The following is a 27,907-nucleotide window of genomic DNA, read 5'->3' on the forward strand; positions in this document are numbered from 1 at the left end:
TTCTTTCCAAGTAAATTTCTATCATTGGACATCTTTCACTATGGCCTCTAACAAAAAATGTTTTTTTTCATTTGTATATTATTTTGCTTTCATAAAACATTTTCTCCAGAAACAAAGTACATACAGGTGAAACTCAAAACATTAGAAATTAGAAAATTAGAATATCGTGCAAAAGTTCATTTATTTCAGTAATGCAACTTAAAAGGTGAAACTAATATGAGATAAGACTCATTACATGCTAAGCAAGATAGCTCACGCCATGATTTGTCATAATTGTGATGATTATGGCATACAGCTCATGAAAACCCCAAGTCCACCATCTCAGAAAATTAGAATATTACATGCAATCAATAAAACAAGGATTGTACATAGAACAATATCGGACCTCTGTAAAGTATAAGCATAAGTATAACCTCTTTTCTGATGAGAGCAACTTTTGCCAAAAGCACTAAAACGTGGTTCAATGACCATGGGATTACTGTGCCTGACTGGCCTCTCCATTCTTCCTCCATACTCTGGGTCCTTGGTTTCCAAATGACATGCAAAAGTTGCTCTCATCAGAAAAGAGGACTTTGGACCACTGAGCAACAGGACTTTGGACCACAGTGCTTCATTAAGACAAGGGTCAACACAGCTGTCTACCAGGAGATTTTGGAGCACTTCATGCTTCCTTCCACAGACGAGCTTTATGGGGATGCTGACTTCATTTTCCAGCTGCTCATACTGCCAAAAGCACCAAAACCTGGTTCAATGACTGTGGGATTACTGTGCTTGATTGGCAAGCAAACTCGCCTGACCTGAACCCCATAGAGGATCTATGGGGCGTTGCCAAGAGAAAGATGAGAGACATGAGACCAAACAATGCAGAAGAGCTGAAGGCCGCTATTGAAGCATCCTGGTCTTCCATAACACCCCAGCAGTGCCACAGGCTGATAGCTTCCATACCACGCCACATTGAGGCAGTAATTGCTGCAAAAGGGGCCCAAACCAAGTACTGAGTACATATGCATGCTTATACTTTTCAGAGGTCCGATATTGTTCTATGTACAATCCTTGTTTTATTGATTGCATGTAATATTCTAATTTTCTGCGATGGTGGATTTGGGGTTTTCATGAGCTGTAAGCCATAATTATCACAATTATGACAAATCACGGCTTGAACTATCTTGCTTTGCATGTAATGAGTCTTATCTCATATATTAGTTTTACCTTTTAAGTTGCATTACTAAAATAAATGAACTTTTGCCTGATATTCTAATTTTTCGAGTTTCACCTGTACAATGTAACATTAGGAGAATAATGAGTCTAGTGTACAATGCTAGCTGCTGATCAGACTGTGCAATTACTTTCGTAACATTTCTTCATATGGAAGGCTCCTTTTTACATAGAATGATAAGCAAGTTCAGGCTACCATGTTTCCCTGAAAATAAGACATGCCCTGCTAATAAGCCCAATTGGGCCTTTCAGAGCATGCGCCATAATAAGCCCTCCCCTGAAAATAAGCTCTCCCCCAACTATTTAAGCGCATGCGCAACTGGTTCCTGCCATTATCACTGTACCACCTACTGGTACAGCTTGCAGGGCAAAAAGAGGGCTCGCCGCCAAAACAGCGGCAGGTGAAGCAAAGTGCTTCCACACACACTCCACCCTTCCCTCCTGTGCAAAAAGAGCCCACCACAAAAACAGCGGCAGGTGAAGCAAAGTGCTGCCACCTCCCGCACAAAAAGAGCCCGCCGCAAAAACAGCGGCAGGCCAGCAATACTTGTGAGTTGAACTCATGAGGTTTTTTTTACAAGGGGATTCACTGGACGAAAGGGCGAGGAATGCAACGGACCTGGAAAGGTAAGAGGCATGCCTCGCTTCTCCCCCCCAACTCCCACCCCTCGCTAAAGGGACGGCGGGGAAGGGAACCAGGCAGGCTGCCTTTACCATTGGGGCGAGATGGGTGGTGTTGGGCTGCAAGAAGCGCCTTTTACCTTTCCAGGTCCGTCGCGTTCCTTACCATTGTGTCCAGGGAAGCCCCTGGTAAAAAAAATCCCCATCTCGCGACTTCAAGAAGTTTGATTGAACTCGCAAGAAGGGTTTTTTTTACTAGCAGCTTCCCTGAACACAATGGCGAGGAATGCAACGGAGCTGGAAAGGTGAAAGGCGCGCCTCGTTTCTCACCTGCCCCAGAAAATAATAAGCCCTCCCCCTATAATAAGCCCAAGGCCATATTTCGTGGGGCAAAAGAAAATAAGACCCTGTCTTATTTTCGGGAAACACAGTAATAAATGAAGCTTTCATTAGTAGAATAAAACCATTTTCTACAACTAATTTGTATCAAATGGTGTATAAAAATCTTATTTTTAAAAACTTTATTAGAAAAAAGAATTAGGAAGATTTTTATCATTAATACCTGCAATAGCAACAAGACTTATATACTGCTTCAGTGTTTTACAGCCCTCTCTAAGCAGTTTACAGACTTAGCATATTGCTCACAACAACTGCACAAACTGCATTTTTATCTACTTTGCTGATAGAACATTTAAACAGAACTGGCCATTATATGATACAGAATTTCTCATTACATACTGATATTACCTAAGTGTTGACATAAACCATAATTACTTTTATAGTTTAGCAACTTGACAACATTTCAATTCATTTCAGAAAAGAAGATAGCCTTTCTGTTCAGTTGAGAGCATCCTTGGGTATCATGTGTTTCATTTCATAAGAAGATTAAATGTATAAACTATACAACTAATCAAACAATGAACCCTCTTAATAGTAGGTGTAACTAGGAAGTGGTATGCTAGGAACTAACACTCACAAAGAAGTTAGGAAAATATGAAAGTGGCCTAAGTTGAGAGTCTAGAACTGGATATATCATATTTATTTCTGACCAATTCACAGTCCCTCAGACTGTTGGGAGCCAGACTGGCTGGGTGGGTGTGGCTAGGTGATCATGTGACTCCGTGTGCGTGGCCAATTTACCAGTCCATTATACAATACACACACATTAAACTTTAATTTGTTATGTTCCTGGGTGTGCAAGCAGGTTAGTGAAGGGATGTGGCTACCTTGGGGTGTGTGTGTGTGTGTGAGGGGCTTCTGTTTGTGTGTTTGTGTATGTCTATATCTCCCCTCCCCGGAGGCTGGGGAGGCTCATTTTTAGTGTCCTGTTTTTGGCGTCCTTGGCCTCCAGAACCACTTTGCTTCCCAAAAGCAGGCCTGTTTTTGACCTCTCAGGGTCTCCATGCATCCCATTTGTGGGCTCCTCAATCTCCAGAAGGCAGGTGGCGGCTGGCAAGTAGGTGGGGTGATATTTGTGGGGCAGCCTTATTGTCCTGTGTCAGTGGTGGGTTGCAGGCAGTATGCTGCGGTACGGGCGTACCGGTGCCAGCCCGGAGCACCGGGACCGTTCCGGTATGGTGCTCCTGAGGGCCTACCCGAGCTCCTTACCTCTATTTGAGGTCTTTGGTGCTTTTGCACGTCAGCGCACGGTGCCTGCGCGACACTCCACCGAGCAGCTGGAGCGTCGCGGAGGCTCACGTTGCAACAGGTAAGTACGCATACACTCGTACCGGTTGCAACAGGATCCGGAACCCACCACTGTCCTGTATGAGCCAGATTAATGGCATCAGCAGACCGTATCCAGCCCGCCGGCCAGTTTGAGGACCCCTGTACTAAATGGACAAAGTATCCATGACTTGTTAAATGCATCTGATCTTAAGAGGAAACAGCACATGCTACATAGTATTTGTTTTGTTATCTGAATCTACATCTATTTCTAAAATGTTTAGGAACTTTTAGTCATTTACCATAATTTCTATATTAAATAGAGAAATAGATTTATTTACAGATATTTTAACTGATTACTAGACAAGCAACATCACTATGCTTCATATGGTTGAAAATGCCTCTATGATTTTAAAAAGCAATATATATGGATTTCCTTTTTTCTAATGTGAAATAAGTAAGTAGCATTGCCCGGGAATTCACTGTTAATCACTCTTGGGAAGTAATGAAGCATATAATCTAACTGCTGTTTACAAGGTATACCTACTGTGGTTTATTAACCACTCTCTCTTACAAAGCTGGAAGCTGGGTGAAGATTTCATCTCAAAATTTAATTCAGAACAAACCCCTCAAACTACAATTAAAGTTTTGCCTGAGAATTTAAATGGTAGACATTTTTGCCAGAAAATTACCCAATTAGTTGCCAGACTGCCTTTTCGCATTACTAAACATGAGCTGCCATTACAGTTTTAAGCATCCTGTGATTAGTTGTATGCCATTTAAACTGTCTTAAATCTTGTGGTGATTTTACAAGGATTAGCCTATTATTGTTATGGCATGCTTTGCTTCTGACTGAATATCTGAAAAAGAGCCTGCACCCCCTGGGCTAAGGTCCACTACCAGGCCGTAGCCTATTCGGAACCAGGCAGTGTGAGTGGGCTAATGTGGTTGATCTGCACGCTCTGGTCCACCACTTGCACAAGTTGATTTGCACATGCACATGTGTACACCGGTCTGCCGCTCATATGGCCTGGTTCCCCTCCCCCCTCGCAAGGCCGCCGGGATGCAAAGATTGGGGCCACTGCTCTAAGTGGTTGAAAACAGGGGTATTTAACTTCCATGCAGTAAGCAATTTCAAAACAGCTTCAAACATGAAGAGTCTGTTTGAGTAAAGTTAGCCTACAGAATGAAATGAAACTGCTCCTGAGCTAAAATTTGTATTTAGAAGAATTCACATGCAGTAATTTAACCTATCTTCTTTATTGCCAGCAGATGACATTTTAAATCTCTTAATAGCCTGCAAACTGAAAAGGTATTTGTATTCTGGGAAAACAGCCTCCTATTTTATAGTCTCCTGTCAGAGAAGAACCATATGTTAAAAACAAAGACAGCTCATTTTAACTAACTTTCTAAAATAAAACAAATTTAATAATTCATAAAAAGAAACTAGTTATTATATTAATATTTTCCCTAAAAAAAACTTCCTTTGTAATACACTGCATCTTTTTCCAAAGCAACGACTCTCTAGGTGCATATTTTTCCAGCACTGTGCTCAATCAGGCAGCGTTGTTACTTGAAAAAGCCAATCACACTAGGATTACTTTTAGACACTCTTCCCAAAATAGCTTTGAAAGAAAGACTGATAAAAACACTTGGTTTAGGTGATACAAAAGCCATGCAATTAATCACTTGTAAAAAGCAAAACAAAATAGTAGGCAACTGGCAAATTTGGGGTAAAAAATTCTATAGTTCAGAATGTTGGGACATAAAGAGCTGAAATGTGTTACTTTGGGGGAGTGAAGGGACAGTGACAGGAAGAAGAGCAGCAGAAGGGACACTAGTTGGAAATCCTCTGGATGCTAGCTATTAGGAAATACATTTATAACCCTGTGAAAGCAGCCAGCTGTGGTGCAAGACATACCTCATTAGTAGTTAGCTTGTCCTGGGGTGTCTGTGGGGACATGGTGGGTGTCGGCTGGCTGGAGGATGGGGAGGAGGAGGTGGAGGAAGTAGAGGAGGAATGGCTTTGCTGTAAGAGATCTGGCAAGAGGTGAATACGACCGGCAAAGCCATTGCTCTCATGATGGCTGGCACGCTTTGTGTCAACTGTACTCTGTAGAAAAAACAGGCACACTTGTCTTGCTCAAGTGCTGTGTACAAGCCTATGCCCCTAGCAAAATGATCTATTTTAAATGTTTCAACCAATGCATTAATCAAACAAGGGGAGTGGGGCTTACTATATTAATTTTTTTTTCTTGCAAAGCCAATTTTTTTACTGGCAAATTGAAGTTTCTACAGATCACCTCTATGATGGCACCTGTGTGCATTCTCCTTGTGACTTTTCTTGCTATCATGCTTGCATTCAATTATCATTCCAGCGAATGTCCTAATTTAGCTGTTTAAATTATCATTATGCCATCTAAATACGGGGGCTCAATTACAAAAATGATGTTCACATGAAAAATAAGAAATGTAGTTCATGACCTTTGATGTACCTAACCTAATATACCAGGAAGTTCAAGGGAACAGAGGCATTTTCTCAACCGTTTCTTACATAACCTCTCATGACACCAAGACTATGGCGCAACATTTCCTAAGATAAGCTGCCTTGGTCTTGAAACCTGCCAAGATAGGAAATGTCTTGTGTAAGCTGGTTGAACTCTTCAGTGAGATAGTGTGGTGTAACTGTAAGTGATTTAAAATGAACTAGATGATCCTTATTTTACTGTCTTAGAGCTGTCTCACCACTTGATATATTTTTTTTACCTTCTCTTAAGATGCTATCAGAAGTGATACAAATGCTACTGGCTTTATACCAGGTTCCTGCTACGACATCTACAGTTTTCTTTTATTCCACATCAGAAGAGATTAAAATAAACACTGTAGAATCGGACAACAGTCATTCCAAAGTATGCATGCAACACACAGTGAAATAATGGGTGAAAACTAGTGTTCTCTTTGCATGCTCTAAGTCTGTTTATTCATAAATGGCTACCATCTGGGTCTCTAACCAATTTTAAAGTGGGAAAAGATAAATGAGAGAATGAATGAACTGATGAAAAGGAACAAATTACATACTGAAAGATACATTACCTGTCGGACGATTAAAGTGCCCTCCTTGGAAGGAGTCATCGCAGGTTCACTTTCCACATCATCATGCACAATCATTGTTTTCACTGATTCCGTTTCTCCATTGCTGAGGTTCAAAGTGGATCTGTGTGGTGACAACATTTTATCATTGGGGCTTCAATATCCAAGATTCACTACAATATTAAAATAACTGCAACTATGGACTTTCTAAAGAATTACTCATTACATATTCATGAAAGACCTGTCTTTTAAGAGATTATGGAATTAAACAAATTGGTATTGTTAGCATAGCTAACTAAGTGGTAGCTGGCATAAGATAAAGGTTCTCCTCGCACATATGTGCTAGTTGTTTCCGAATCCAGAGGGCGGGTGCTCATCTGCGTTTCAAAGCCGAACAGCCAGCACTGTCCGAAGATGTCTCCGTAGTCATGTGGCTGGCATGACTAAACCTCGAAGGTGCATGGAACGCTGGTTCCTATTTTTTTTACTTCCATTTTTTACATGCTTTCAAACTGCTAGGTTGGCAGAAGCTGGGACAAGTAAGGGGAGCTCACTCTGTTACACAGCACTAGTGATTTGAACCACCAAACTGCTGACCTTTCTGATCAACAAGCTCACCGTCTTAGCCATTGAGCCAATGTGTCCCTCTAGTTAGCATAGACTTAGCCTTTTATTTTTCTCAGTTTATTATACATTTTTTCTTAAAGTTTATTTTTTAGAAGTATATGCTAAAAAGGACAACCCTATAAATTACAAAGGTTCTTTAATAAAGGAAATAGGAAAAATGTAACTAACACTGCTCTGGCATCTTCAGGCCCAGAAGTAGATTCATCAACTCCTTCTTGCTCCATATCATCCTCCTCCTCATCTGTGGTTCCTGATTCTTCACTTGATGATGAATAATCTGTCACTTTGTGAGGTGGTCGTACATCTTCTACTGCCCGCAATTCCTTTGCTAAAGCAGTTAAATCCTAGGGGAAAAATCATATCATAATAATGTTGCAAAATTAATGATGAGCACTGCCTGTTTCAACAGCTTTTTCCAAGAACTGGATCCCATTATTTGATACTTTTATTCTACAATTGGTAAATTATTTTAGTAAATACTCATAAACTGGTATATGTTTTAATGCTTTAATTCTAATATAATTAAATCAAGCAAAACTCATTTCATATAACTTCACAGAAAGATTGAATATTTAACATCTCATGAGATAGTACATGGGTATAACTTAATGCATTTCTTTTCTATAAACTTTCTTAATTTAGCTTTATCATATAATCCCTTCCCTCCTAATACCTGCTATATTCTGCCCAGTTTTGCTCACAATAGTCCCTGAGTTTCCATAGATTTCTTTGGGCAGTTTCAAATGGCCACATGTGGAAGAAGAGGATAGGAAGTTTTGTAAATTTAAATTAAGTCATGTTAAAATTTGAAGTTATTCCATAAATTAACACTACTTACCACTTCTCCCTGAAGATCAGTCACATGTCAAAATAAGCAAATCAATATTGGACCAAGGTATGGTGCATGGTTGGGAAAGAAAGGTAAAATACAAAATTAGTACAGGAATTAAGGCACTTATCTTGGAAGTTCACATACTAAAATTATACCATTAGCTTATTTAAACATTTAAATGAAGGAATGAAATACATAACTAAAATGCAACATTAATTCAGGAACTAATCCAGTTATCTTGGGTCTTAAAATTACAGCAGTGGCTTACTTAAAATTTTAAATGAAGGAGTAAGAAAGTAGAGCATGAAATAAAAGTGTGACATAGGATTATAAATAAGAATCAGGATAATGGAAAGTAGAAGTTTGTTTTTCTCTATTTTTCTTTAAATTTTATAAGAAACAGTAATATCAAAAACCAAAAACATCTGTGCTGAATCAGACAAATTGACTCCTTCCACAAAAAGTCAAAATGATATCAATGGGAAGAAAAAGGCAGATGCAAGATTTAAGGAGACAAATTAATTTTTTGAATATTTGAATCAAATTAGATTTGGCCCCACTGATCTTCAAAAAAGCTTTCTATTAGTGCATAAATAAACAAGCTAATTTTAATGTATGGGAAAAACATAATTGTGGGAAACTATGAGTACAGGTTTAGTTATAGAAATGAAAGGCAATATCCCTTTTACTGCTGGATGAAATTCAGCTAGGAGAAAGAAGAAATGGCTGTCTTTTTACTAAATGTACAGATTGGCCTTTCAGTACATCGTATCTGTTGAATGGAAGGGTGCCAGTGTTGATTGGGCAAAAGACTTAAAGGCAACTCAATAGGGTTTTCAGGAAAAAATGGTTGCAAATTGAAAACTTCTTGTTTTCATGAGTAGCATTTATATAGGTAAGACCCATTGCTTTCTCTAATGAGTTAAGAATGACTGGATGTCTTGGTCTTGAATGTCCTATAAAAATAATAGCATAATTCCTTAAATAAGTTTAGTAGTTATGAAAACAAAACAAAAATCCTTCCAAGAAGCTGGCTGGGAACAAAAGTCAAACTCTACCCATCTCTGTGCCCTATTCACTTTGCGCTATCATCGCCTTTGGAGGCACTTTCTTGGCTCCATGATAACGTAGGCCTCAGTCATCAAAAGATCCTGTAATTGTGCTTAAAGCTCTCACATTTGGACTGGCTGTCACAGTTTTCAAGAATTCTAAAATCGCTTAGATATTATTTAATGTTCTAAATTCTGCTTGCTTGGGTTAATTGCTTGGAAGGAGTTATTGGAAATATTATGAAATAAAAAATGGTATAAAAATAACTGATTTTGTTATGTGCAGATGACCAAAGGTAATGAAAATTAAACATCACACCATATTCATTCATTTCCTTGCCATCCAATTTTAAAAAAAAACTATCACCGTCTGCTATGCAAAGATATAGACCATAAGGAGCCTTACCGTAGGCTTGCAGGGTCTGAAGACTTCTTTCTTCTCTTCACTCTTTTTGGCTGCAGTTTCATTACGTTGTGAAGGGGAACCTTCAGATTTTGATGATGCTAAATAATCAAGTAACACAAAAGGCTAGTTTATTTTTTTTAAAAAAATCTGATTTAGAAAATAAATGGAAGAATCAAACAGCAATCAGACAGTTCTTGCTGCCATTGCAAAAAATAAAACAAAGCCGCTGTTGGGAGGATCACAAATAAATAATATGTTTCTGAAATATTTGAAACAGAAAATAGTTATTAAAAATTGGATCAATAGATTCCATGTTAATAACAGATCATATGAGAATAATGCAGGTAGTACTTGTTAACAATAATTCAGACCAAGAACTCCATTACCAAGGAATGTGGCCATAGAGTGTGACCCAAAGGTGCTTTTTCAGGAGACAACTGGACTTTTCTTTTTCTTTGAAGACATTTCACTTCTCATCCCAAAAAAAATCTCCAGCTCTGACAGGAAAGCAAAAGAAGCTTCTTGGGTGAGAAGCGAAACACCTTCAAATAAAAAAAACCCCAAGAAAGTTCAGTTGCCTCCTGAAAAAGCATCTTTCGGACATCATGACCTGGATGACTGAGAATCTCTACAGACTCATAGAGTGTGATGTTAGTGTGACAATTTACAATGATAGTTCTGGTAGTTCTACTTGTCATTCTTAGGAAAATCCCACATAGTCATTAAGTGTGTCATCAACTGATCATCATTTACACATCCTGCTAGCCTCCTTTGCTTGTTGGAATTTGGCAGCAAAAGTTCCAAATGGCAAACATATGACCACAGGACTGTCATAATTATAAGTTTTAAGTTGCCAAGCACCTTACATGATCAGAGGGATATTGTGACAGTTGTAACTTCAAGAACTAATCCCAAGTTTGCTCATTCAGTGACATTATAACATTCAATGGTTGCTGAAAGAATGGTTAACCGAGGACTACCTGTACATTTCTTTATATACTCCCAAGTTATTTTTCTCAGATTAACATTCTGCTTAAGTTTTCCTACATTTTATAACTTAAAATGACTAGGAAACAGAAAAGTGTCCGTGTATGAATGTATATATGTGTGTTTGTATGTATATATGTGTGTGAAAAATGCATGTAAGTGTGTTATATGTAGGTGCCAGTATAATTTCAGCATCAGGAAAAGTCTACTCTTGCTCTTACTGCAACTATTAAGCGGAGGTTGTAAAAAAAAAATTTGTGGAAAGATAAGATAGATAGATAGATAGATAGATAGATAGATAGATAGATAGATAGATAGATAGATAGATAGATAGACAGACAGACAGACAGACAGACAGACAGACGGACGGACGATAGATAGAGATACAGATAGACAGACAGATAAATATTGTTTTGAAGGGTTACATTTTTGTAACATATGGCTATTCTTCACTTGAAACAGCTTTTTGCTTATATCTCATTCAAAATCTCTCTCTGGTTCCAATGAACCTGGAATGCTTTCATAAGAATAATCTATTCCCCACCCCATCCCTTACATCTCATTCGGAATCTTTCGCCAGATCCACTTTGGGAGCCAGGATGGGAACCAGGCTGTGAACTCGAATTGCTTGATCCAGAAGAACTTCCACTTCCTGGTCTTGGCACCAATTTTTCCACTCTTTCCCAGAGCAACCGAGGTTCTATATTGCTAAAAAGGAGAGATTTTTTTTTTTAAAAAAATATTAATTTGACCTTGCTTTCTTTTTTTTAAATTAGAATTTATATCCTGCCTCTTCTCGGGCAACAATTGGAAACCTTAGGCTTGCTACATCTCCCTGCTTGGTTTACAAGAGCTTAAACAAAGACACTTCTCCTTCCTGCTGATCCGATGCCTTTTCTCAATAAGAAAATAGCATGCATAATTTCAGAAATTAATCTATTTTCAACCAGCTTTTCTCCTCAGCTGTCTCCTCCTGAATATAAAAGGACATAATGTCACAGAGGATGCATCTTTCTTTTAGCTTCACCCACTGATTGCCTCTGGAGAAGTGAATCTGTTGTCCCTAGATTAACCTTCTTAATCCTACACTTGGATCTGCACATAGGACTCTTTCCATTTTAATAATAACTCTGTAGGCAGGCAAGATTGAGGGATCAGGGCCAACCTAAGGGCACACATAAATTTCTATGAACAATTTGAAATGGAATCTCCATAAACTCAGTTTTAGCAACATTTTCTACCAGATAAGGTCACGCTTTGGTCATTGCATTTAAGTCTATTTTATTAATCTATATCCTCTTAAGAGTCACACTGAACAGATGAAAACTTATGGTCACAATGGTTTACAACAAATATTCTTGGGTCAAAGCTGAGGACTACCTGTAATCACAATACTAATGTATGCCAAGAAACAAATTGCTTCTACATTCTGGATTAGTATAAATTCACAGGGTTCTTTAAAGACATTCCAGTTATAGTACATTACTGTAATCCACTTGTGATACAAATGAGAAAAAAAATGGCCACATAATCCACCAGCCTAAACATGGTAGTACAGATAACCATTTCCAACTAATCACATTCAAATGTTGGATTATGGGGCATTCCAACAGATTGTGAGTTTTTCTTTCTTCTTTTAAAGAGTGTATGATCCTTGGCCATTGGAAGCTCACTGAATGACTGTAACGCAGTTCAATCTACCTCATAGGTTTGTGGGAAAAATTGAACACTGGAATGTTATATATAGTGTTTTGAGTCCTTGGGGGAAAGGCAGGATATAAAATAAATGAATAAATATGTTGATCCTAATCCAGCCTGTCACATGATACATGCCTAAAGATCTAGTAATTTTCTTGGGGCTGATGACAAAAGAAAAATAAACTGCTGTGTCGATTGTGGGTCTGGGAAAATGCAGTCTATATTCTAAAATAACCTCTACGGTCTCTAGAGGTCAAGCTAGAGTCCACAAACGACTAAAGCTAAAATCACCATACCCGTCTCACCTAAAAAATGAGAAACATCAAAATGTTCCAATATTTTAATATGATGGGATCAAATGAGGTATTTTTTTTGGTGAAAGTCTCACTGCAAATTCAACACATTTATCACCTACTCTTGTAAGTCTCTAATGTATGACTTAGACAATTAAGTTAATGCAACTATGCATGTGCCTAAGAGACTGATTATACATATAATTCACATTCTCAGTCTATAGAAGTTGACAAAATCACAAAATAGGTATAAGAGGAACTGCTATAACTTTGGTATATGATGGACCAGATGTACTTTAATCCATAAAATGTCCCACTGAATTGTCATAATTGAACAGAATTAAAGAGGAGACTGGCCAGTATAATAGGCTTCTGCAATCATTTCTGGTATGTCCGTGAAGTTAAATAATAAGCTTAACTCTAATATGAATATCTAAATTATTACTTTTGCTACCATTTTCTGACGTATTCGATATATTTTAAAAAGAGGCCGAAGCATGATAACCTAGCATAGTTCTTCAGAAGGAAACCCTATTTATATGAATGCTGCTGGAAAGTCATTAAGATGTTATTACTCCCTAATGGTATAAATACACCTTTTGAGATTGCTTAGTTATAGCAGGCTTTGGCTTAAAAAAAAAGTCAATACAGGTCAAATCTTATATTCTGAGTGAACATGGTGTGTCCAGTGTGCTTCCCACTTCAACCATGGTGTGGGAAGAAAACATTACAAACCTGGTGGAGTTCCTTTGACCTGCTTGATTATTTTGCTGTCCAGTGCTTTGCAGTGGAGAATCTCGGCGGGATAGCACAGGTGATCTCGATGTGGTTCTCACTGGTACCTTACGGAGTGAACAAGTGGGAATAAAAATAATTAACATAGTGTTGCAGGAGCAAAACTAAGGGTTTTTTTTTGCTCCTGTAAAGATATATACACAGATATATTACTAAATGTATAAAACTATATTACTAGCATCTAAGTAAAGTAATTCTATTGGTTAAATGTTCACCAACTATAGAACCCATAAACCAGTTGGACTGCATTTAAGATGCTGAAAAAATAGGTTGTTTAGTAAATAGCTAGCATAGAAACAAATAACTACCCACTCACAGACAATCATGACAGAACATAGAACTTTAAAGCAAGGGATTCACACAGCAATAGGCTACAGTAGCATGAGGATTTAGAAAATTAAGCTCTAAGGAACCAACAAATGCTTAATAATGGATCAGTAAAAGGCAGACTAGGAGGAAAGCAAGATTATATCTGATAAAAGTAAATCACATTAAAAAAAACCTTTTTTTGTGGTCAATATTATCTTAAAATATTCACTGACTTAAGTTAAAGGAATTTTAAAGAAATAATTTTGGCTATGATTTTTTTTTGGTTCGTGCTTTCTTGGATATTACCTTTAGAATGATAAATATTTTATTTATGGATAATAGACATCTTATAAATGTTTGCTGATCTTCAATTTTCTGTAACCATCTACTTTAGAAGGCAAATTCTTCTTCAGAAAAAAAATGAAACAAGGAAGAGGAGGAGGAGAACTATTACTATATACCACCCTTAAAACAAAAATATTCCCGGGGTGGCGTATAAACATATTAAAAGCACAAATTGCCTGTTTCTGGTATTCTACAGGTGTGCACTCATTAATTAAAAAACTAGCACATGCCTTCTGTTATTCTTTGGTTTAAAGAAGTCAAACTTCTGTCTTTCTATTTCTTACCCTTGGAGGCACCTCGTCACTGTCTGATCTAGCCCAAGACTTTTGGGTGGGGTCAGATACCTCAGATTTAGAGTCAGAACTTTGATTTAGCACTTCACTGCGTGAAGGTGGATATGGGTCCTGAGAGCGCAGATGGTGATGTGCAAATTTGGGAGAAGGGTCACTGAAGGAATGGGACCGTGAGACAGGGGGAACATTGTTCTTGAGAGATGCCAGGTGAGACCACTGTACCTTACAAAAAAAACAAAACATAGAACATTCAATGCGTTCTGTACAACTGGCTTTTCCCAATTAAACACAGAATAAAAGGCAAGAAGAATTTAGCTAGCAAGGTGGTCACATCTGAGATATGAAGCAAGGTAAGCACATGATGAAATCAGTGGGCTTAAAGCAAGGAAGGTGCTTAGAGAACGTGAAAAGCTGTGAACATAATGTACTGGCATGTCGGAAAGCATATTCTGAACATATAAGTTCACTGGAAGGAAATGAGAGCAAATCCCACTTGTTCTAACATATGGCCAAGTATGTTCCAAATATGCCGTATACCAAATTTAAAACATCAATAAAAGAATCTTATTTTGGAGTAGTAGAAGTCAAAAGAAGCAACCAAGAAGCCAGTAAATATAATGGCTTTGAAACAATTTATTGGTATATTCAGAATGTGAAATATGTTGCATTTAGGCATTATGGAAGAGTTACATGAGTTACATGCTTCTTTTTCAGCAAATATATATACTGATTTATATATGTGCCCTTGTCAATGTGTGTGTGTGTATACACACTGTAAACTCCATACATACACACATATGCACATACAAAGATCAGGTAATATATGATATATGCATATATTGTGTGTTTGTGTGTGTGTGTGTGTATACATACATACATACATACATACATACATACATACATACATACATACATATGTTGTATTTGTAACAAAGGCAACAGTAAAAATATTGGAGGGAGCACCAAGCCTGAATGAGACTTCGTCGAAACGTCGCCAGGACACCTCCAATTTTACGCGGGGAAAAACCCGAATATATATATATATATATATATATATATATATATATATATATATATATATATATATATATATATATATATATATATATATATATATATATATATATATATATATATATATATATATATATATATATATATATATATATATATATATATATATATATATATATATATATATATATATATATATATATATATACACACACACACACACACACACACACACACAAATAAATAGGTTTCATAGAATTCTTGAAAGAAAAGGATGACTAAAGGAAGTTCTTGTAAATTTAGAGCTGTCCATGGCATAAATATATTACATAAAATATATTTTAGAAGAGTATAATGATTTTAAAAAAACTGAATACTCTCAACTACCACAAATATTCATAACTAGCTTATATTTTCTCAGCATAATTTCCCCAAAACATTTCCAACATTTTCCTAGTTAGAAATAGTTGGGTATTTTTGACAATTACAATTACCATATGGTACTGTTTTGACTTAGTACTGCCACAATTGTCAACATAAAGGTACAAAAAAACCATTTTACAAAAACAAACCTATCAGATAGATCTATACAAAAATCCAGTCACTGAAATTGTTTTTAAATACACAGTAAACTATATCATTGAATCTGTCTCTTAGAGCGATCATCGTCTCTTCAAAGTTATCTTGAGAAAGCAAGCAGTAATAGAAAACTGATCACACATTGGTCATTAGATGCTGCTTTCACATTGGAAATTGTGTCCACCTGCTTGAATTTTCTCATTGAATTTTCTCTTTCAAGATTTTTATTTTGCCAAAGCAAGTTTGTTTTTAAATGGAGAATATAACCAAAATTAAATGTTGTTTCATTTCATTTTCATTTAATTAAATTGGAATGAAATAACTCACTTAATGATTAAGTCAGGTAGTTAACAGTAGCCTCCAGTACATTAAATATTGTGTTTTGGTAGCAACCTCTGGAGGACTCTGGATACTGCATACAAGGCTTTCAGAAACTGAACATATCCCTGAGGCAGAAATTGTGTCCCTTTACCCTAGTTAATTCAACTATTATCTCAAGAATACTGTAGGAAAATGCATTAGATAGAAGTTTCTATTTTAACCACTGCTAATTCATGCCATGAAAAATCAATTTTATCAACTAGAAAAGGAGGTAGAATTTTTCTTTCAAAATGTCAAATTCAGAAGGAATGAAATAACTTTTTAAAAAATGCCAAGGAAAGATATGAAAAATATGCTTTTTACTGAGAGTACATATGTTAATGGAGTGTTAGTTAGCCTATTGGGGAGAAGAACAAGATAGTCCCCCACAAAGAAATATGGAAAAGTGTTTTCAATTAGGGTGCCATACTTATATCAGTGTAATATAATCTGTTGGTTTCTATATATGTTACTTCCCAACTCTTCCTTGTTCTCCCCATCCCATCATCGTACATTTCACAAGGATTTTACCTGCGATTCCATTGGTTTTTGCAATGATGGCTGAACTGGCTCGGAATTTCCATTTGAAAAGGACTCTGATCTTGAAGGCACTGGTGGATCTAACACTTTGCTTCCCTGTTTAGACTGGGCTTCCGGGGAGCTCTGGTTATTCTTTCTATATCTGTCATCAACCTGGCAAGAAAAAAAGTCATATGTGGACTCAACTGATATAAGGAAAAGATGATTCTTAGAAATTGAAATAAAATTCCTTGATAGAAACTACAAGTATCATTTTCTGGTCAACTCAATAGATGCACTCACTACAAATAACACTGGTAATCTAGAATCCCAAGCCTATTATGTAGCTCCCAGCCCAGTATGACGATATGCACATCTCTACTATTGACCATTGCTCTTTATAATTGGGATGGATTATACTTTAAAAACAATTAAATGAATACATTGTCTTCCTTATAATGGTCAGTCTTTAGCATCAGTTCAATATGCTAGGATTAATGCTAATCTGCAGATAACACATGACTCTTTGGTGAAAAATATGTTTTAGTGAAAATTATCCCAACAGTACTTGGCTACCCTTATTTGGAATTGGAAATTAAACAAGGTTGAAGCTTGTTAGAATTTGGGCCCTGGACTCTTGTGGTGCTTCCTGAAAGCCTTAAATACAATTTCCAAATTCCTCCAGAACTTGTTGCAAGAATGTGATCTTTAATGTAGTAATAAAGTTGCACCGAAAACATGGTTTTACATCCATGAAACTATTTGATAAATTGTCACATTCTCATCAGTTGTATTATGGATTAATACAATAGAAAATGTTTATTGAAATTATTGGTATAGTATTGATTATGCTATAATACAATAATCACTAATGAATGGTGTATAGAAGACTTCTACTGTGTTATTTCTTGCCATAAAATATATACAATCACATAAATTAGGTGTCTTCCTTTCCATCTTACTAGGTTTTATTTAATCCAAATCCTACCAGTCACAACAGATCTCTAACTGCTAAAAGTTAATCAAATTGATTTATACATTCACTAGAGGTTCTTCAGAAGTGACTGAAACATAGCAATTGGTAATCAATTAAGAAATTTCATGTGACTTTAGTGTAATATTATAGCTATCTTGCCTATTCTTTTGAGAAGTGAAGAGATTTTATGGGCTAAATTGCTGGTCTCTGATGTGTTTTTCCTGGATAAACCTCAAATATAGAAATTGGTTACATGCTATCTGCTGATGCTCTATGAAAGGAAAGACACCATAAAGGGTAAAAGTACAGTATTTTTCGGAGTATTAGATGCACCGGAGTATAAGACACACCAAGATTTTAAAGAGGCAATTTTTAAAAAAAAGTTTTTTCACTCTGCAGATCTCCCAAAAACAGTCTGTTTTTTGTCAAAAAACATAGCATGCATAGCCTTTAGGAGGCTTATAGAGTGCTCCTGGGGGCCGGGGGGGGGGGAAATAAGCAAAAAAACAGCCTGTTTTTCGCTCAATTTTGCCCTCCCCAGCCCTCAGGAGCGCTCTGGAAGTCTCCTAAAGGCTATGCATGGCCATTTTTGCAAAGGGGGTGGGGTTTTGGAAGGCCAAAAATGCTGTATTCAGTGTATAAGACGCACTCAGATTTGCACCCTCTTTTGGGGGGGGAAGGGTGCATCATATACTCCAAAAAATACAGTATATTTAAAAATGGTCCTTTTCCTCCAAGATGGATAATGGGACACACTCATCTTCCTCTCTCAATTTTCTTATGAGAAGGTGGTCTTTATATACATTCTGATAGATATTTTAAAAGCAACATTAGTTCTAATAACTTGAGATAGAATTTACCTCCCGTGGCCTTTCAGTAGGCTCATAATGGGATTTAGGCTCTGGGGTATGATAGTTTTGTTTATTCCTTTCTTGCTGCTGGAGCTGCTGTTGCTGTTGTTGCTGCTGCTGCTGATGCCTCCTGTGATCATGCTGAAGTGACAAAAGATATGCCTGTTCCTGTTGCAATTGACGTTGAAGTCTCTCTGCTTGTCGGTGTTCCTCCATCTCTCGCCATCTGTATTCCTTTGAGAGAACAGGTCAAAATATGAACCCCATGCTAGCAGCCACTTGCTTATCTTCTGGTGGCTATACATTTTGCTGCAGGTTCCAGGGTGAGTAAATACACCAAGCTTCAAAATTACATTCAAACAGAGCACAGGTTTTCCCTTAATTTATAAAACATTTTACACTGCACTTAGCAAGATTCAGTACTTACAGGCATAGCATTAGTTAACCTATTGTGATCGGCACAGTCATACATCTATTTTGCCATGGAAGGGTAGAGTGGTTTTGTTGGGGGGGGGGAGAATGGGGGGGGGGCAAAAGGAACATAGTACCCTGACTTTTATATCCAATATTTAATAAAATAACATGGTCTGCACTCTTGTTCTTTTGAGAAGGGCTGTTCAGAAAGTCAATTACCAAACCGTAACGTCTTTAACTTAGGGGAGGGGAAAAAATCTTCACTGATTGGCTTGTCAGATCATCATACAGCATGGTCCATGTAGGTCTGGCAGCCCCATCCACACTGTAGGATGATTCGCTCTTGCGCCAGGCTCTCCTGTGCATAAAGTTCAGCTGTGTCCGTTTAAAGACAACCTGGGACACCGGTCAGAGAAAGCAATCCCAAACAGTAGCTACTAACAAAACAGATACAGTGCTTTACCAGTAACATGGCCTGCTCCTGGAGCAGCTGCTGCTGAAGAATTTCCAGGTGCCGCTGCTCCTCTTCTAGCTGTCGCCTGATATACTCCTGTCACATAGAAATTACCCAGCAATAAAATTGTTCACAACAGGAATGTAACCAAAGCACCTGAGTGCAACACCACACAAAAGAAAAAATGCCAACTATCCCAATTCACCTTAAGGTGACAATTCAATAATAAATTTAATAATGGGACTCCCTAAAGAACAATGAAATAAAACCCTATCAGCTAAACTAAGGACTGGAAAAAAAAATCCATTACAGACCCTCCCTCCAAAAAAAATGACCTGAATAGAGGAAAAGAAATTGTGGCCTAGGAAAAAATTAATCTTTTCCTGTAGAATTTTGACTTCAAAACAAGCAAATGAATTTTTAAAAACAGGTTGGTAGTTAATACTAGCAAGTCTTATCAACACAGCCAACACAAAATCACATGCGTTTTTAATAACAGAATTAGTTTTGCACCTTATGATGAACCATGAGCAACAACTAGAGCCAGGCTTAGTTAAGGCATCCCTTTTGCAAGCTTTCTACCAAAAAGATCTGTCAATTGGAACCTTAACCTCGACTATAAACTGATCCTAGCCTCATCCTCAATGCAGACAATGCCAATCTGAAGTAGGTGGTGGTTATGACAGAACATAAAAAAAACATCCACTAGAGAAAGATATAACTCCAAATGCATTTTCAGTGATACTCCAGAAGTCTGGATTCCTAAGCCAAGTCAAAATATGCAGCAACATATCCAAAGCTAAGAATATCCTGTCGTGCAAATTAATGAAGGAAAGTAAACACATGCGCTCAAACACACATGAAAAGACAGCAAACACAAAAGGAATTAATGACACAATGCAATGGCAAAATGAGACTGCTTGAAATCTTACGAGACAAAAAAAAAGATGCATACTAGCTTGTTATACAATCCTCGCATACCCAGAATTAAGTGGAGTTAACATTTTGTAGCAATATGTTTTTTTAAAAAAAACCAAAATCTATCAATGCCAGCAATACAGGTAGTCCTTGACACTTCACCACAATTGGGTCAGCACCTCCATTGCTAAGTGATGTAGTTGATAAGTGAGTTGCACCTGATTTTACGACTTTTACTATGATCATTAAGCAAATACTGTAATCATTAGGTACATCCATCTTCTCTCATTTATTTTTCTCACAGCCCTGGGAAAGTCATAAATAGCAATCATTGGTATTTACGACTCTTGGTTGCTGCAATAATTTAAAATACTGTGCATGCTGACTGACAAGCACCAAATTCTAATCACATGATCACAACGATGCTGCCAGGGTTATTGAATGTGAGGCCCAGTCATAGGTCATTTTTTCCCCCAGTTGCATCATAACTTTGAACAGTTGTTAAATAAATAATTGTAAATCATGGACTACCTGTACATTTTGGAAAGTGTGTGTTAACTATACATCTCTAGCTGCATGCAAACAATGGCAGATGGTTGATGCACTTCTTCAGCTACCTGAAAATATGATTTCCTAAGACCCAATTAAGTTACTCAGGGAGAACATTTTTTAATCTGTTTTGCACAAATGTCTGTTACTGCATATGTATTTCCCAAAATTAAGTTGGGAAAATCTTTTCTCCAGTCTAGCCCTCTCCAAATGTATTTTCACCCAGAAGTTCTGGGAATTGCAGTTCCAAACTTTCTGGAAGATGCCAAGTTCAGGGAAGCTAAACTATACTGTTAAGTACGGTATTGCATACAATTCTAAAACAACATTTCTATTATTATGTATTCTGAAAAATCCCATTATATATTACATGTTGTTTGACATCAAAGCCCAAATAAACTTTATAGCAGAATACAATAAATTTTAAATAACACCATGATGTTCTTAGTGCTTAGTATATTTCCTGAAAATTATTTTTCCAATATGAATATCTCCACTTTCTGACTTATATACAATTATATTTCAAACAGGCAAGATTCATCTTTGAGACTGAGAAACTAATATAGTTTTTGTCAAAGATCCAATACTGATAAAACTTTGAGAAATGAATGCATTTAAATCATTTAAATTGAATGCATTTAAAGTCATTTGCTTCAGTATAAGCAGATAAAGTAAGTCTATTACTATATTTACATGTTGTGACTTTGTGGAAGAAACTTACTGCCCAGAATCAGGAAGACAATCATCAAACATTAGTTCAGATTTTTCCATATTCCTTAACCAGGTGCCCGAAACTAGTCTGCTCTTAATAGTCTACTATACTGTTACATTCCCTAGTCATAAAGGGAATGACTATACTAAAACACTAACCAGACTGATGGAAGATATTCTTTAAGACTGTAACCAATAGTTTCCTTAGTGTTTCCTATAGTAAAGAGAAGGAAAGAAACCATACATAATTGATTCATGCTGTTTCAGGTTTACCTGCTCTCTTTCCACTCTTCTCTTCTCTTCCTCTGCTCTTCTCCTTTCTTCTTCTTCCTTCCGCCTTTTTTCTAGCTCCTCCAATCGTTTTTTTTCTTCCTGTTCTCTCCTCCTCTGTTCTCGTTCTTGCTGTCTTCTAACTTCACGCTCTCTTCTTTGTTGCTGCATTTCAAGTAACAATGGATATAAGTAATTTCTTTCTTTTACCAACTGATCAAATCAGAATACAGAGCCTATGGATTTTATTGCCATAAGTCACCATCCTGCATAATCAGTAGACTGGCAATCCAGCATCATTTAGAAGGGTGGCAATGGAATTTCATTTTTTATTATATCAGGATTATCTGAATAATTTTTCCACTTCTACAATTACAATTACTAATATTTTAAAATGATTAGCTACCATGTGAGAAAATGTGAATACTGTGAAATCACCATATATAGGGAAGATACTAAAATTGCTTCCATACAGACAGTGCAGTGCTGTCATCAGAAACTTATTTCTAGCGGCTTCATGAAGCAGCTCATGAAAAATTTCTCCTAGGCATTCGGACTAAGATGTCAGCAACTTCCATTAGTTAATTGATGACGATATAATGTTTGTTTTTTCAACCTTGGATATTTGGAGTGCTGTTAATAATTTTATTCTATTTGGTTTTTAATTTTTGTACACCATCCAGAACCATCTAAGGCCATTATTTTAAAAGATAAAAGTAGTTCATTTTACTCTGAAAACTGCAGGGCTAAAAGGGATGATATCAAAACCATGAATATTTACTGACAAACCCTACTTCAGAATCAGGAAGATCTGCAAGAATATAGACTGAAACACAGAATAATCAGTTCCTTAAGGAAATGCTTTGTGTTCAGGTGAATTAGTCTGTGCTTCATGGATTAACTGGCAGGTGATCTATAGAGAGATTACTGGAAAACAGACACGGAGAGATGAAAGCCTTCTACTAAAAAGAAACTGATATAACTAAACAGAGTCAGCAGCTATTCCTGAAAGAAACTGCCATTCTTTTATCCTAGTAGAAAACTTCCTGAGTCAGCCAAAATCTTTATTCATAGAATCATGGAATAGAAAGATATGAACAGACCTTGTTCAAACCTCTTAGCTCATGAATCCACAATTATAGCATCCCTGGTAGATGGTGAGCTGGTCTAAGTAATTCTAGTGAAGCAGACTCCATATTTCACAGGGTAATTTGTTCTCCTGGTGAATAGTTCAAGAACGAAGAATTTTTTTCTCCCCCGATTCCAACTAAAATCTACTTTTTTAAAAAGTTGAAATTCCAATTTGTCTCCTGTTTTCTGGCACAATACTGGACAATTCTTCCACTTTTCTGCATGATCCTTCTTCAAATCTTTTCACAATAATCATGTTTTCCTTCAGTCTTCCCTATCTAGTGATTCCTCATAAATTGTTCTCTTAAGCCCCCTGGACTAGAAGACCTCCAAGGTCCCTTACAGCTCTGTTATTCTGTTATATTCTATTTTGTTCTGTTCTCTTCTGTTCCTGTTCCATTCTGTTCCATCCTATTCTAGAATTTTGCAATCTTTTATCATCTTGATTTTTCTCCAATGAAGATGTTCCAGTTTGACAATTCTCATTCTAAAAATTCCCATTCTGCTGTGTAGTGTTATGTGTCTTCTATAGTGCTTTTGCCTGATGCCTGTTGCTATTTGCAAATTGAATCATTGTCCCCTTGAAGCACCAATACTACTAGACAGAACAGGAACAGAGTCTACTATGTTTGCCTATATAAAGACTGTAGTGGTATTGTCCATTACTGTTCATACTTGGCTGTGGTGAAACAACATAGTCTTACTTTGATACGGAAGTGTTCTGATTTGCTGTGTCAAACTAAAAGGCCACCCAAATTCAACTGAATGATGCAATTCATGTAGCTTCAGAATACTTCTGGCCAGTACAGAGGTTTCTCTCAGACTATTCATGTAGCACTAACTGATATAGTGTGGAAGACTTTTGGCATGTTGTGAGAGTTGACCAGGCTAGACACTCTTAGTGCACACTGGTGGCAATCCTACAGCATTTGCTGAAACTAAACGATGAGTATACTCCCATCTACTCATAACAACTCACCCTGCCTTACTACTGAAATAACTGATTGTTGCAGCAGATTGAAGGATCTCTTCCTTGAGATGCATATGACTGAGAAAAGAGAAAGCAATTCTGAAAAGTAAGAGCTGTTATGCTGTAGTGTTTCTAAACGTTATTATGTTGTTATTATATTATTAAACCCTTCCATTTTCAATTTCTGCATTCATTTCATGGCACCAACAATATATAATGAAGAGTCAAAAGGAAGATCCTCTGCTAAAAGATGTGGTACCTGGGATAAAACCAAGGGGTGGGACCAAGCATAAAACTGAATGGAGTCACTCTTGCAAGAAATCTGGTACTACTATTTGTTGGTTTGACAAAGCTGAACTTTCTATAAGAAAAAGAACACTAACAGTTGCTCGTCCTAAGGAAAGAAATGAGCAAAATTGCCATATTTCACCAGGAAAAATGATATGTGCTATGCTGACTTGATTACTGACAACTCTAAAAGAAAATCCTCTTCCTCATATATCCTTCATCCCAGTGTTTTCTCAGCCTTTTTTTGTCAAAGACCAGCACACTCAGAACTGCCCTTATGAAGCATCTATCAACATAGCCTGACAAAGGTTATTGAAAATGAAACACTGCTGTTGCCCCACACAGACAAGAGAGGTAAGACAACCCTAATCCTGGCTTTAAAACTAGCTAGTTAAAATATCAGATCTTATTTCAGTAGTTGGAACGGTTTGAAGACTGCACCTAAATCGTTAGCTGAATAATAGTTGTTAAATATAAGGCCCTGATGAGTCTGAGTAACAGACAAAAGTATAATCTAAAATAAAACAAGTCATAGCGGTTACTCTGTTGCTGCTTCTGAGATACCTAATATAGAAAGTACCAATATCAATAGATCAAGATTTACTTGCAGGTGTGAGACATGGGAAATAGTGGTAAGAGCAGATGTTGGAAAGTGGAGTTTTCTCAAATACTGAGGTACCTGTTGACACCATGAAAAATCTTAGGTAGTTGATGCAACAGTGAATAGGAGCAGTATCATAGCTACTTACCAATTAGGTGAAGATAACAATGGAAATCAACTTGGAATAATTTTAGAAAACTCCCAAAGTTGCTCTATAGGAGGAACTTATTATGGATTTATAGAATATTTTAATGCAATGATAAGCAACATTCTAAGAAAGTCCACTTTAGAAAGGAAAGACAAGGATTAGCCCCAACTTGGTGGCTTTTCTGGCATGACCAACAAATCAACATGCTGAGGAACGACGCCTGAGGGGGCATCGTATACACACATGCTAATTCTGTGGCTCTGCTGTTAAATGAAAACTCTAAAGTGCTAAATGAAGAGATGTTGGTCTTCATCAGGAAAATAAGGAAAATTTTTCCAGAGATTTTTGTTACCATATGCTCACTGAGTATGCCAGTACTATAATTAATTGGACCAACTTTAAACCAGAGTTATGAGGTGCTCCATATGGGACTGGAAGTTGCTGCAAAAGGAACGCCTATGCAAGAGATATAATCTCCTGAGCCCATGGAACTTTTCTATCTACAAGAATCAAATATATAACACTTAAAATGGAAAGGGGAATTTCTAAAGAGCTTAAGTGAAAGAAAACTCACAAATTCTCTGAAAAAATATAATCCTTTTAATCAAAAATAGAATCCTTAAAAAAAGTTTTAATCAAATGGATCCAAAGTTTCTACTATCAGTTTCTATTATCAGTTACTGCTTCATAAAATCCAGGCTTACATTCTGATTTACATTCCAATTTACAGTGTTTATAATTGTAAACACTGTGGTTTATAATTAACCACAATCCTATTATATGAGCTTATTGTCCAAAAGATTATCTTTACCAAGGTCTATCGACACACACAAATCTATTCAGTTATATACCTACCAGTAAACACACACATTTACCCAGTACAGTTGGAACGGGCCCGGAGTCGTCCACATGGACGCGAGCCTCCACAACGCTCCAGCTGCTCGGCGGAGCGTCGCACAGGTACTATACGCACCAAGTGTACACGGAAGCGCAGGAGGCTTTAAAGGACAGGTAAGAAGCTTGGAAGGGCGGATGGGCCCTCCGGAGCATCGTACCGGAACGGTACCCGGTGCTTGGGGCAGGCTGCAGTACACCCATACTGGGGCTTACCGCCTGCAACCCACCACTGGATCTACCCCTAAAACACCACTAACATTCTTAAGAATCTCAAACTTGACAATCTTTTGTATTTCTTCAGATTTATCTAACTATTTAGGTATTTCTGTATAACTTTATTAATGGCCTTTTTCAAAAGTAACATTTCCCTTTGGGAGAAATATCCTACACTTAGTAATATGATTACTAGGAAATGATCCTTCTTTTAAAAAGAGATAGTATCAACCTTGCAAAATATGCACTTAGCAATAGTAATAGCAATAGCACTTTGACTTATATACTGCTTCACAGTGCTTTACAGCCTTTTCTAAGCAGTGTACAGAGTCAGCGTATTGGCCACAACAATCTGGTCCCTCATTTTACCAACCTTGGAAAGATGGAAGACTGAGTCAACCTTGAGCCAGTCAGGATCAAATCTTGGCACAGCCAGCCTGCAATACTGCATTCTAACTATTGCGCCACCGTGGCTCTTAATTTGATGAAGGCTTCTATCCTCTAAAACTGAATTAATAATTCACATAGTAATTTTTCATCTTTTTAACAGTAATAATTGTATTTTTCCATAAAGATTTGATTGCACTTCAAATGGAAGTGTGTGTTCATTTCTACTGGCTATTTCCTAAAGAAACCCAGGATTCAAAAAAGATAATTTTGTTTTTCTTTGTACTTTTGTACTTTTTTGTGTCTTTTAAATATATCAGGTAGGTATATATGTCTAAATCTATTCATGAATTCTATCCTGTAATGACTTTTGAATCAGGTCAAATCATTTTTTGTTCCACAATCTTATGTTTTTTTAAATAGCTGGAAGTTTCCCAAACTAAAAAAATGTGTTAATGTTATTAAATTGCGCTAACCACATATATTAAAGTAAAATTTAACATGGCATATCAATGAATGCCATACTTGGAGCATATTATAACAGTTTCATGTGGGTATCTCTATTGGCTTTATTATCCTAAGGGACTCAAAATATATCAAACTGACATCTGAACAATTCTTAAAAAGTGCTAAGAACACTGTTTTCTCCATCTATTTTTGGTGCAACTATTTAATAAACTGTATCAAATTAAATTAGGATAAGAAACAGGCTACAGGAGAATCCATATTTAAAGCTTTGTTATAAGATCCTGATGAAGTATTTAATGCATAAAATATATCTGCTATATTCATACAACATCATACGACATCAAATCAAAAATCTCATGCAAATACTCTTGAATCTTAAAGGTAACTAAAGATGCATTGAAAAAAAAGTATCATAATGTATTTTTCATTAACAAAATTGTTTATGATTCCATTGTACTGTGTGTTTCCAAAACATGGTTAAACAATACAAAAGGCTATTTAAGGAGTCAAACCTCAAATGCCTTGATTTTTTTTTCCAGTTTCCTATTTATGATCTTTTCTCTTCAAGGAATTTAACTCTAGAAGGCACATTATTTTTAATATTACAGATATAATTGTTGCTCAGAAAATACATTTGGGGAAAAGAGTTTGAAGATAGAAAGGGAATAATTAAACACCCATGTAGTGGCCCTGTTTGTAGAGTCCAAAGCTTACTTTGGATAATAAAGAAATAACTGTATGCTATAGTTACAACAATGGTGTGTAAGCACAAAATGTCAGCAATACAATATTCTGTTTCTCTGCTGTATGGCATCAATTACACTTAGTTTATAGTTTTGGCAGTTAAGCATGAATCTCTTCTTCTGAATGATCTATTTTAGGTAAATAGAACATCCAGAGGTAAAGAAGTTACATGTTTCCTTAAGCAACAATTTTCTAAGAGTCACTATATCTATCATGTAAG

At 36.7% G+C, this 27,907-nt stretch overlaps 1 protein-coding gene across 6 annotated transcripts in view; it reads right to left on the minus strand.

Moving 5' to 3' along the window:
- The window catches only part of MAP4K4 (mitogen-activated protein kinase kinase kinase kinase 4), a 159,408-nt gene that overhangs the window by 13,943 nt on the left and 117,558 nt on the right, over nucleotides 1–27,907 (minus strand). Inside the window, exons 13-24 of one of the 6 annotated variants that reach the window (XM_087726379.1) lie at nucleotides 21,844–22,005; nucleotides 19,402–19,488; nucleotides 18,534–18,758; nucleotides 16,710–16,871; nucleotides 14,217–14,447; nucleotides 13,219–13,325; nucleotides 11,049–11,200; nucleotides 9,506–9,603; nucleotides 8,057–8,065; nucleotides 7,387–7,562; nucleotides 6,595–6,715; nucleotides 5,423–5,614 (exon numbers count right to left, since the gene is read on the minus strand). In XM_087726379.1, the coding sequence (XP_087582505.1) occupies nucleotides 5,423–5,614; nucleotides 6,595–6,715; nucleotides 7,387–7,562; nucleotides 8,057–8,065; nucleotides 9,506–9,603; nucleotides 11,049–11,200; nucleotides 13,219–13,325; nucleotides 14,217–14,447; nucleotides 16,710–16,871; nucleotides 18,534–18,758; nucleotides 19,402–19,488; nucleotides 21,844–22,005 (1,722 nt within the window). The remainder of the gene's footprint in view (nucleotides 1–5,422; nucleotides 5,615–6,594; nucleotides 6,716–7,386; nucleotides 7,563–8,056; nucleotides 8,066–9,505; nucleotides 9,604–11,048; nucleotides 11,201–13,218; nucleotides 13,326–14,216; nucleotides 14,448–16,709; nucleotides 16,872–18,533; nucleotides 18,759–19,401; nucleotides 19,489–21,843; nucleotides 22,006–27,907) is intronic. The other 5 variants (XM_087726380.1, XM_087726381.1, XM_087726384.1 and 2 more) reach the window with 5 other exon arrangements.

The sequence above is a fragment of the Thamnophis sirtalis genome, unplaced genomic scaffold (genome assembly GCF_051295495.1).
Source record: "Thamnophis sirtalis isolate CommonGarterSnake01/CBP01778 unplaced genomic scaffold, rThaSir2_p1.2 scaffold_12, whole genome shotgun sequence".
Taxonomy (NCBI): Eukaryota; Metazoa; Chordata; class Lepidosauria; order Squamata; family Natricidae; genus Thamnophis; species Thamnophis sirtalis.